This window comes from Acyrthosiphon pisum, chromosome A1 (assembly GCF_005508785.2).
Source record: "Acyrthosiphon pisum isolate AL4f chromosome A1, pea_aphid_22Mar2018_4r6ur, whole genome shotgun sequence".
NCBI classification, from domain to species: Eukaryota; Metazoa; Arthropoda; class Insecta; order Hemiptera; family Aphididae; genus Acyrthosiphon; species Acyrthosiphon pisum.
Genome location: NC_042494.1, coordinates 155,110,670 through 155,123,765, shown reverse-complemented (window position 1 = coordinate 155,123,765; position 13,096 = coordinate 155,110,670). Strand labels below are relative to the sequence as shown.

At 33.2% G+C, this 13,096-nt stretch overlaps 1 protein-coding gene across 1 annotated transcript in view; it reads left to right on the top strand.

Annotated features, from left to right (window-relative positions):
- The first annotated feature begins 1,603 nt into the window (after positions 1–1,603).
- The window catches only part of LOC100160481 (laminin subunit gamma-1), a 57,357-nt gene continuing 45,864 nt past the window's right edge, over positions 1,604–13,096 (top strand). Inside the window, exons 1-2 of the mRNA XM_001944298.5 lie at positions 1,604–2,258; positions 10,729–10,993. Of these exons, the coding sequence (XP_001944333.2) occupies positions 2,106–2,258; positions 10,729–10,993 (418 nt within the window). The 5' untranslated portion in view covers positions 1,604–2,105. The remainder of the gene's footprint in view (positions 2,259–10,728; positions 10,994–13,096) is intronic.

The following is a 13,096-nucleotide window of genomic DNA, read 5'->3' as shown; positions in this document are numbered from 1 at the left end:
TACGTTCACAGCCCCCAGTATAATATAGCGGTCATAACACCTAAATTGTTATTACCGTATACTTTTCAACACGGATTGAACAACACTACTACAGCAACAACAAGATCACAGTTTATGGTATACCTGCTACGATCTAAGTAAAATAAATTGATTGTCGCCACAATATATTAAGTTAAAAAAAAAATCAAAGAAAATGAATTAGCAACAGCTGATGAGAATGATTATGAGACCTTTTATTTCGTTCATATAATAATATAGGAGAATACCCTGGATACGTTGTAAGACGATCGCTGCAGCATTCACCGCGAAGGGTGTAAGTAGTTCGCTTTTTGGGATGATTGTATGAGACTATAATATTATTGTTTACTCGGATTGACAATAATTATTACAAAATATTATTGTGTGCGTGGACATACAGGCTGTTGTGCTGTACTTACTCAGGATTGTATTGCCCTAGGTACACGGTTGTTTATAATACTGATCCATGGTTTTTGTACGATTTTCGTACACATTGACCACTTACTTTACAATCCTTATGATACACACATGATATATATATATATTATAGTATTATACACACAATATTATTTCATTATGTATTTATGTATATTATTACATATAATAAAGGGAAATTAGCATTGTAAAATAATAATATATAATTTATTATTTAATTATAGGCATTCAAATGTGCCGTCAGCCCCTACCTCTTTCTCCCTTCTCTTTCATCATATCCTCCTCGGGCATATTATGTGTATTATAATAGCTGACTATATACATACGGTTTATTATTATAATAAAATATAGTTAAACTAGAAAAATATATAAGTACCTAGTGTTATAAAATTTTTTTTTATGATGAATGTATACGATGACGATTGAATTCTTCGGAGTACGTGCATAATCACATCGTAGGTAATACTATAAATATAATAATAGCTATGGACTCTGGTGGAAGAACGAATAGAATTGTAATAAAAATTTAGTACCTACTTAATAAATTAATAAACTGTTTCCTATAAGAGTGTATAAATATGTTTCAAAATATATAACTGCTCTTATTTTTCATTATGTTTGTTAAGAAAAAAACTGACATAATATAAAAGGCGTTTCGTATAATATTATAATTTAACCATAGATATGACCAACGAATAAATTCCCACGCAAATTTGAATTTAAATGTCAATACCTCTCGGGCGGTGTGCTTGCGCGTACTAATATAATAATAAATACATAATAAGACATTGTCGGCGACGGACATGATGCACGTCCATATTATTATATTATAGTGTTATAATATTAAAAGGATAATTTAAATTGCTATTAATATCATATTATATATATATTTAATAAGGGTGGTATTAAAATAATTATAGAAAAAAGGCGGTGCCCTAACCTATACACTGTATAACGGTGGTCAGACTAGGACGGACGCGTACGAAATCGTAATAATAATAAACGAGAGTAAAATCGGAGCGAAAGAGAACGACGGTTCGGGGGGGTGGTGGTGGCGGTGGAGTGGGTGGAGGTGGCGGCGGCGGCGGCGGTCCGGCTGATAGGAGAGCTGCTGCGTGCTACACTCGACAGTCATCAGACAGCATCCCGTAGCGCGCCCGATAGAAAACGTGCGTAGTGTGCGTTCGGTGGTCTCTGTGTTCACGTGCGTCTCGCCGTCGTCGTCTTCTTCGTTTCCGTCTCTCCGTCTCTCTCTCTCTCTCTCTCTCTCTATCTCTCTCTCTCTATTTATATATATTTAATATTTATCTCTCTCTCTCTGTATCTCTGTTCCTTCTCTCCAGTCTCCGATCTGTACCGAACGCGCCACATTATATATTATATTATACTCGCGCACATTTGGCCGCCACATGCCGCGGTGGTGGTGGTGGTGGTGACCCTTTGAGATCGCAGCACACGCACGCACTAGCTCATACACGTTCGCAAACCCGTGCGCGACACACACGACTGCGGCCGAACTCTGCAGCAAGACATTTTCCAGGACGACTCGTTTCCGTTTTCACCCCGTCCGCGTTTTCCCACGAAAAATGCGGTTCTTGTGACGACCCCTCCCCCCCGTACACGCACGTCAGCACGTTCCGATCTCGCCGGAAATGAAGCTGATCCCGATGTCGCCGCTGTCGCTGCTGCTGACCGCGGTCGTGGCCGCCGCCGTGGTCGCCGCCGTGCCCGACGTCACCATCCCCGTCGAACCGATCTACAACACGGGCGGCAATCAATGTTACGACGAACGCAACAAACCTCAGGTAGGTCTAGCCCTGCGTTTTTTCCATACCGAACGCCCGTCGGATATCGTATTATTATTATTATTATTATTACTACTACGATTACGTGATGTAATCATAAGGTAGAACGTCGAATCACGCGACCCCTATACGTACCTATTCATATAATATGATATAAGTATGTCTTGTAACCCTCACGCAGACGCGTCCATCCGAAGAGAAAAAAAACACTCGGTAATATTCGAACATGGTTGTACTCGTCGTATAGATTTGAGTTTTTTTTTGAAAATAACATGCCGGCCGACTGACGGAAAAGAATTATATTATATCGTAACGCGTGTCGTCGTCCGAGACCAACCCTATTCCCTCTATATTAGGTACTATACTGATGGTTATCGATAATATTATTATGTCAAGTTATATACATGATGTAGGTATATATTACTATTGTGTACAACGTGTAAGGAAAAACTATAAATGATAGCGACCCTGCCAAAAACAATGAACCGTAAACGACATTTTTTTAAGAAAATATTTTATCTAAATATTACTGGTTTTTTTTTTATTATGAGGAAAAATCGAATCACGTTTTATATTTAAAATTTAAATGATTGCGATGAGAATAATTTAATCGACGCGGCCATACGCATAAATTATAATTTTATATGGGTATAGGTAACTGTTTGCTTGGACAATTTACGATTTTACTATTGCCAATTATTGCTTTTAAAGATTACCTTGCCAATTCAGGTACTTCGGAAAATATCCAATCGGTTTTGCACATAGTATCATTGCAAGCTATAACATCATCATCGCTATTCCGTTCTATTATGCGGTAATACAAATGTTTGCATATGGCGAGTAACCCTGTTGGTTTTCAAAATCTTTTGTTGCTCGACCTTTTTTCTTCTTTCGATCACGAATTCCATAGAAAACAAACCTCGGCCCGAGGCGAAGGAATGTATTGTTTACAGACTAAGAAATAGTCGGAGAATTGAAAAAAAAAAATTTTTTCCATTTGGGTCCAGTGGTGATATGGTTAAGATGAACATTGGATTTCAGCGAGTATATAAGCATGGCTCAAGGGCGTCGGGTTGTATTATATAGTTTATAAAGGAGAATATAATTCAAAATTTCTGTAATATCTGAGCTTCACAATACTCCCATATGATTTTTTCAACAATTGAGTGTGTCGAATAATATATTTATTGTCTAATTTAATAAACATTATCACACACAATAAATTATTAAGAATAAAAATTATGTGTTAAAAATTGAACATCAGTATAAAATTATGAACTGCCTTGTTTTTTATTCATATATTATGTGGCATTATACCTTATAATTTGTTATCAATTAATGAATGTGGTTAGCTCAAAATATCAGTTGATAGATTTCTGAGAAACGAGTAATACATTGGCCGTATATTAATATGGTTGTAGAATACATTTCGCGAGAGTTGCATTAAACTAATTTTGTATTTTGTAGGTGATTTAAATTATGCAACAGTCATTCCTTATCTATATAATATGGTCTAAATAATATGTTGTATATATATTTATATATAGATATTATAAGAACCTTTGTCAGTAACTTTATTTTTTCCGATTAATCAATAAAAATATTCATATCCAGTCTAATAGATACTTGATAATAATATATTAGAAACATAAGAATTGAATTAAAAAATAATATTCATTTAAGTGTATACATGGTAGGTACATGCAAAATATTATTTCGTGGTCATCACGTACACATTTGAGATTTTATCAAACGCGTATAATGTCTATATAATATATTGTACTACCCACTTCCCACACACATTGCTACTTCGGTTACGTCTTTACGTGATCAAAACACCTAGATTCACTATTTTTCACTTCTCAGTTTAAAATTTATTGACGTTTAATGTAATATTTTAAATGGGGCTACATTAGTGCCCAAAACTCAAAACCCGTCAGTTGTTAATTATTATCTATCTAATAATCTTTAAATTTACATATTAAGTAAAATGAACTTTAAAAAATATACCTAGTGAAAATTCAAAATAGAAACAAGATTGTTGACCATATATTATTGCTGCGGCAGTTCATAATAGTATAAACCCTATGCTGACTCATTAATTTGTCGAAATTCGTTTATTTTATCTGTATTATAATAATATAAACATAAACACTCGCATAGGTACCATCTATAAAAGTGAAAATATATTCAGGCGATCGTTTTTGTTTCATTAGTAAACCCGTATAATATATAAGATATAACCATGGTTTACGAATTTTCCCGCTATCAGTTAATGTTTTCGTCACTCATCTTGTGTTCTAGTTGGGATGTAAAACGACTGAGAGGTATATTTTATTTTACACGTTTCGTGCTATCCTCTGATATACGTATAATGCGCAGTGTACGGCGTCGGCGTGCCGGTAGTTTCGTGACATCTGTTTCGGGTCCAGGATTGTTTCCAGTCTAATTTTATAAACAGTAGCCGCCATGTTCACGGGACCCTTTTCTCGAGCACGATATTATTATTACTACAAAATATTATAGTAAATGTAAACGTTCGCACTGAACTCGTCGGTTGTGTATAATAATATCATGGACGTCGCATACGCGGGTAACAGTGAATGACTGATCGTATTGGTATATGGTATGCGGTACGACGACAGAGGGAATACTACGATAAACGGTGTATTATGTAAAAATATTTATGATAGGTACGCGATAGGCGAACCGTAAAAAGACGACGGTGGACAGCGCGGCAAACCGTTTATGCCGAGACGTGACAGCCCGTGAAGACATTTTACAGCACGGACGTCGTTATTTGTCCGTATTTTCTGGGGTACCTACCTATAATAGGTATACCGCTCCCCGATCAAACGGAGAGCAGCTGGGAATTTTTCAAAACCGTTCGGCACTTTCGACGGAAACGATAGTAAACCTAATAATAATGATCGTCTCGTCTTAGACATGGTATGGCAGGACCCGCGGACGATCGTTCGGTCGATTGCCCGAGCCCAGCGCGGGCACCGGTTTCCGGATGTTTTTGTGATAAAAAGTTAAATAATAATAATCGAATCGAATCGAATCGAACTGGATGAGATTAATTCAAATCGCGTTTTTACGCGTCTCGGTACGTAATAGAAGTTAAAATATTCAATATCATTCCTATTGGCTATTACCTACCTACCATCTACATATATTATAATATGTGTGTGACGGCTACCAACACGTGCCCTTGGTTCGTATATAAAATAATATATATATATAGGATAGCAGTGTTTTTTTTGTTGACGAAATTTGGAATGGATCTGAAAAAATGTGACGTCGCGATATAATGTGCCCACCTCCTCCCCCTTACACCCCAATACATTATTATGTTCACTTCGACCATATATTCTAACTACACACACACACACACATGCCATTATGTCAGTTATTTTTATTTTACACTCGTATATATAAGCATTATTACAGATATTACGATAATGTGTACCATACAGCATACACTTAACGTTTTGGTTATCGTCGCTACATTTTTTTCTCCAAGTACCTACACAAATCCATTTCTGGAAATCTATTCCATCGTTATCTATCATATTCTGAAACGATTGGTCCCTTTGATCATACACCGCACCGGTGCGTCTTCCGTGACATCGTGTGCGGTCATGTTATATACCAATCATTGGGTATATGTAGTTTTCTTTATAGATTAGAAATAATAAACATGTGGTAATTTGGGCAATGTGTCTTTACGCATCGAAATATAACGCACACATATGATATAACATATATTTATATAAACGTATAAAACTATCGTATATATACACTGCGTCGAAAGTAACACTATTTTTGTGTACGTTTTCAAGTGAAATTCAATCCATGTATTTTACTTAATCACTTTTATGTTATTCAAGTGCGATGAGCCCCAGATAGATAATTAGCTATTGATTTAAAAAGAAAGTTGTTTTTAATAAACAAAGTGCAGTTGTATATAATAAAATATGCATTAGCAAGTAGTCAATATTAAAATTACAATTCTAAATGTCCTCGGCCCAGGGAAATACTACTCAGCTCACCCTCTCAATGACGACTCATATGCTATTCCAATAAGGTCATCGAATTATATTTCACTATTTACATGTAGATGAAAATTTAAAAAATACTAAAGAAAGTTTCCAAAGTAATATCCTTAGTGGCTTAGTCATTTCATTGCACGATAAAATATAATATAATATAACTAATAATTAATAACCATAAAGAGTCATATCTACGCCTAATATGTTTGGATAGTGGGTACACCTGCACATTCTAACTGCCATTGATAATTGAAATAAAAAAATCTTTTTATCTGAGATTAACCAATCACAACAAATTAATTTAAGGCTCATCGCATAAATCATATTTAATTATTATTATAATATTATTTCACGCATCAGAAAGCTGCGGTGTACTGACTTTCCATTTTTCCGACAGTTTACTTAAGCTGTATAATGTGAATTGTATACAGAAATATGATATTTCATATAATTAACGCTTCTTTTCCAATTTAAGGAATCACAGTATTTTTATTCATTGAAATTTGTACATGTTTAATGATGTTTTTCTATTTTTTGTCATAGTTGTTAAGAATAAATAAAAAAAACTGACTGAGTTCTAGTCTTTAAATTTCGATAAAATTCAATAATCAGTAATACAATATTACAACAGCTTAAAATACGACCGCGAAACCTGATTGAAATTATTTTCCATAAAATCTTAGCACGATGTCGTACAATAACAAACTTCAATAGATTTCGAAAAATAATATTATGCTACCTAGGTGTTTATAGTATATAAACGTGACTAAAATGCATTTTTAGTGAAATAATATTATTTCGTGCAAAATATTATTCCATACCACATAAACAAATTAATGTTTGTATTATATTTAATGTTTATTTAGTATACATCACAACTTAGAATAGCCGTTTATAATTTCTCAAATTACCATAATAGTTAAGAAATCTGCAGTATATGTATGCTGCATTGTTGAGTATGTATTGTTGTAACGGTCGAGTTAATCTGATGACGATACAAATTCACGATTTTGGCTAGCCTTTGTTAGTTTTTAAGACTAAACTCGGTGACATAAACTCAGCGTAAAATAACAACAACATACATATTTTGTTTATATTTATTCCGTTTTTGATTGTGAAATATTTTTCCGTACATTTCGTTGGTGTGTTAATTAACGCGTCGGGACACGTTTAAGACGACTGATATATGAGCACAAAGAGTCCAGTAAATTATACGCGTTGAGACTTGGTGGTGTATTAAGGGGGTAACAGACATGGGTGGATGTAGGTATTTATAAAATTACAAAATTAATGCCTATTGCAAATGAACCAAAAAATTCAAGAAGTTGATAAAATGGCTTGGAGAAGAACCCTCCACATCAGCTGCATTAAAAAAAAAAACTGAAATTGCATCTATCCTCCCCTTGTTTAGCTTCAGATACGTTAATGTGTCGAGTATGACTGCCGGACTGTGTATATTATTCTTTTATATTATTATGTACAAGACGATTCTCTTAAGGTAAACACTCATTTACTCAAAAATCAGTTAGTAGTTTGTTAGTATACAAATCGAATTTCGATCGAGTATTTAATTATAATTACAACTCAATGCAAGTATTTATAGTTTAGTTGAGGGGAGACGAGGAGTAGTGGGCCAAAATGTTGTGGATATCCCTGTCCATGAAGTTCTATTAGGCACTCCATCATACTCCTCCAATTATCTAAGCTTTAAACACATAATATATCTAATTAACTACCTACTTGTTCGAAATTCAAAATACATTTTTCATAAATATATTTTGCTTGTAAAACGAAATTAAAATTAAATATTGTCATCCAAAAAAAAATACAGTCAAATAATGTAAAAAACAATATTTATAAAAACGTTAGTTAATACTTTTTGAGAAAATTAGTGTTTATTTTTGTACAACCGCCTTTTTTATATATATTGAGAGAGAGAGAGAGATATTTTGGATTATACGCTGTGAAAACCCGTCGGTTTTATTCACTCGGACACGGCGGAGGTTGAGTCTTTGGGACGTGAGTCAAGTATATGACAACAATATTCTTGTTGCGACGTTATATTATTATCTTGTACGCATTGTAAGCGCAGATATAATAACGAGGTGCTCTGTGTAGAGGAGTGTACCTATATAGGTACTACATAATATCATACATGTACATAAAACCGAAACGACACATGTACAATTCCGGTAGCCGCGCGTATCTGTATAATAATAATAAAATAATGTATAAATCCAGACCAGAATCCGGCAATTATTCACAGCTACACCGATAATAAAAACGTCTGACATCGTGCGCCTTCTATACATATTATTATAATGTATCCCAGGTGGAAAGGCAGGGGAGCTGCGACGTCTCACTGCAACGCACGTTGCGGCATTCCGTCGGATTTTTCTCTCTTATCCGCCATTTAATACGTCGTAATCTTCCCCGCGGTTTTCGACACAATGCTGCACAGCGACCTACAATAATAATAATATATATATTATATACATACATAGGCCCATATGCGCCCGAGTGCGACCGCCGCGAGCCGGAAGGTCAATTCGTAATAATGAGCGAAAACATGTGCAGTTCGAGGGCCGAGCCACAATAATAATAAAATAATATTACTAAGTATGTCGGTTAACGATGGACCGAACGCGCGTCGTAAGTCCGGTGCATTTTTAATGAATTTGTTTGCGGGATGCATAATTATGCGCGTGTCCTTTGAGCACATATTATACTAATATACTTACGAAGTAATATACCCACTATACTGCTGCAGGAATAATAATAATAACTACTGAACTACTGCTCACCGCGAATCGCGATCGAAATAATTACGTACACTGGACGAGAACCTGCGGGACTAAGTGCCTGATCACCGTACAATAATTGCAAAACTACACATACGTAGGAGCGATTAATGTTATATGTAAATCGTGTCATTCGAAACGTCCGCCGCTATGAGAAGAAACCGTTCAATCCCGGTAGATACCTCTACATATTATGTACATTAATTATTACGTTTACCTATGTTTAACATATTTTGTATTTCGTTTCGAGATTAATAAGAAAAAAGTGTATATATTATTATCTATACTATTTTGCATGGCAATTGTTACGTTTGTTAATGTATAGTACACTTATCATTCATTTATTTATGTGTAAATGAATTACTTATGAATCAAAAAAAAAAGTATCTATTCTCTGCCTACCGAACTTGGGAAAATACGTTCGTTAGAAGCTTAGGTGACCTTTAAAAGTGTATAGGTACCAAATAATTAGTATTACATATTATATTGGTATATTAAATAATTACTAATTAGCATTAATAACAGCTAATTAAAATGTATTGTAACGAAATAGCTTAATCATAACCGCGACAACTAGGTTTGGCCAACCTCCCCTCCTTCAAATAAATTATTCAATTATTTCCTAAAATATTATTAAGCCTTTAAAATTTAATTGTAATTATTATTATTATTTTTTTTTTTTTTGGAAAAAATTAAATTATTAAATTGTTATTTAAAATTTATAATTATTTCATATTGCCCATGATAATATACAATAAGTACAGTAAATAGCATTAGCTGTGTTTGTCTTCAAGGAACCCATTGGTGCATTGGTACGATTACAATGCATCACTTTACAGTAGGTAGGTATACATGCACTGAACTATAATATACAGACAGTATATTATTATTGTGAAAATGAAACTTTGGTAAATAATTAATATCAGTAATTTTCAGTATTTTTAGATTCTGATCGGAGTGAGGGATCTAGTGCCTAGTGGTTTTACAATGGTGTTTATTTTTTAATTTTTTTTTTTTTACTTGTATACAAAATTTCTACCAAAAGGAGTGCTTCGATTTCAACATATAATATCTTATCTTTTATCAAATTGGATCAAGATAGTGCTTTAAAGAGGTCATTTTTCGATTTTCTCAATAGTTATTTAATACCACGGTAAAAAACACTGACAAATTTGAAGTTACTAAAAATGGGATTTTAATTTTTGATGCTTTGTTTATCACCATAAAACGATTAAAAATAAAAATATCGATTTTAGTTATTTTGTTGTACCTAATTTATAATATTAATTTAACTTACAGGCTATAATAAAATATAAAATATCCAGACTGACAAACCGTCTCCGCTCAGAATCGTTTTTCGTATACAATGATATGATATCATTGAATTTAAATTTAATACAATCCATTATACAGTGATATAACCTGATTTTTTATATTTTTAAGCGGATATATATATGGTGGTGTGATCCCCCCTCCCCCAAAAAAAAAAAACAATGTTAGCCCTAGTTTCACTGCTGAGCTTAATATTATAACATATGCGCAATAATATGCTTTGTATATCGTATCGATGATTCGCGCGACGGTGGTTTTCTAACTGGTATTTTTCCATTGCAGAGATGTATACCGGGTTTCGAGAACGCGGCGTTCGGATTAGAAGTCGAAGCAACCAACACGTGTGGCCAATCCGGCCCTACAGAATTTTGTGTGCAGTCGGGCAGTCAAGTTACCAAGAAGACGTGTGACGTGTGCACCGAATCATCTCACTCGCCCTACTACATGACAGATTTCAGCAGCTACGCGAATCGAACGTGGTGGCAGTCGGAAACCATGTACGAGAGCGTTCAATACCCGAACCAAGTCAACCTGACCCTGCACTTCGGTATGTGACATTACACAATCGCCCATGTTTGACACGATTAAGCTTAAGTATAGGTTCGAAGCATTCGACTGATATACCCGAACTAGACCTTGACCTATATTCGTAGGGATTGTAAAAAATTGGGAATTTGTATTCCTTGACAAACGGTATGCTGATAGTAACAATTTTAAATTGTTGTCACCAATAAATATTAAATAATTAATTACTATCGAAACTAACGTTTATATAAAAAAAAAAACCTTGCAGGTTATTTACAATTACCTATTTACCTAATAGCCTAAAAATATCTTATAATATTATACATTAATAAAAACATTTCAAATTTATACGTTCAGAATTTGCAATACAATTTACAGTTTTGCTGTTGTATTTTATTTTTTATTTAAAGTACATTTTCAATAGGTTTTCAAATTTAAAGAGGATAACATTATCAGTTTTATTATATCGTAAGTTTTTTGCATAACTGTCTCTAATAATTAGTTAAAATATCTATAGAAGTAGGCACATACCGTAAAAATACTTATTAATGGATTTTTAGTTAAAAATATTGAGAAAAATGATAGCGAACGGATAATATTTTCGTTTTTAAATTTGATAATACGTAAAGTTACTAATAATTTATTGAGAATATTCTGAACGTAAATTATTAGTCCTTACGTATAAAATCGGATAATAACATTCCCCATAACTTATTGTTTTAACAATAAATCAGATAGAGAAAACCATTGTTTCATTAAATAATCAATAGTACCTATTGCTTTTTTATGATTTTTGTTTTTAAAAAAAAGTAGCTTTTATGATTTATAAGAAACATTTTTTTTTTTTTGACATTGATTTAAATGTATATATAGTTTAAAATCCATTAACCGAATATAGACTCCCCATCGAGAGACGCAATCACTTTATGCTTCGAAAGTAATTTTTGTCAATTTGTTTAAGCTTGTCAATTTATTTCCAGTTTTACATTCTTCTCGAATGGAAATATTAAATTATCACCCACTTGATCTTTGAAAATGAGCCTTAACTGCAAGTATAATATTATAACAATATAATCCATATCCCCAAACAAATGGTTTTTAATTTACGTTTTTTATTTTCACTTTCAAATGTACAATTTATTATAATCTGCTATAATCCATCGAAGATTTTGTAATAGTATTAAGATGCTGTTACAGAATGGGATGTTAACTTATGTTTTTAATTAATTTTATTAAGGGTCCCCGTTGCCAGTTTTTAAAATTTTCAACAATTCTATAAAATTTGAAAATCAAATTTTATATTTTAGTTTCCACCTAATTTATAAGACTTTTCCACTAATCTACTACCCGATACATATTTAGGGATGGTTGATAGGGTGTATTATATAAAAAAAAATGAATTTACGGAATAACTCTCAAGCTTTGTAGAATTGTCAGATATTGATGACTATTTTTTTATCTGGAAGAAGAAGACTTACAGCCTACAGCCCGCATCGATCTCTGATTTTGTATTTTATTTCAAATAATTATATTGAAAAATTTGTAAAAAAAATGATTTTTATCTTGTATTTCTTTAGACATATTATAACGTTTGAGAATAAAATATTGAAAAACAGAGATCGATGCGGGCTGTAAAATATTTCCCTCTAGCAAATTAAAAAAAAAATTATGAAATTTGGTTTATTCCACAAGGCGGTATCGTTTTTCATGCAGTGTGTATTTTCGAGGATAAATTATAATTTATCCTCGAAAATTCATTGTAATGACATCGGCACCGGGCGCCTAAACTATTTCGGACACCCCTATATGTACATTTTGTTCTGTTCAAATAGTTATTTACATGCATGTAATTTACGTGGCTACTGTTTCGGATGGGCAAACAAGGGCGGACATTTGATCATATACTGTATTTAATGTGCAATTATCTCCGTTCTCTACTTTTATATTATATTATTATATAATGCATTCCCGATGATTAGTGTTGAGTTCTTAATGCTGAGTGGTGAGATGTGACTCGAGGCTTATAATTAGTTTTTTTTCCCGCAACTATATAATTTAACACTTACAGTCTGGTTATTAAGTAATCCTATGTGTTCTGTTAATAATATCAGCTGTACAGAGTAAA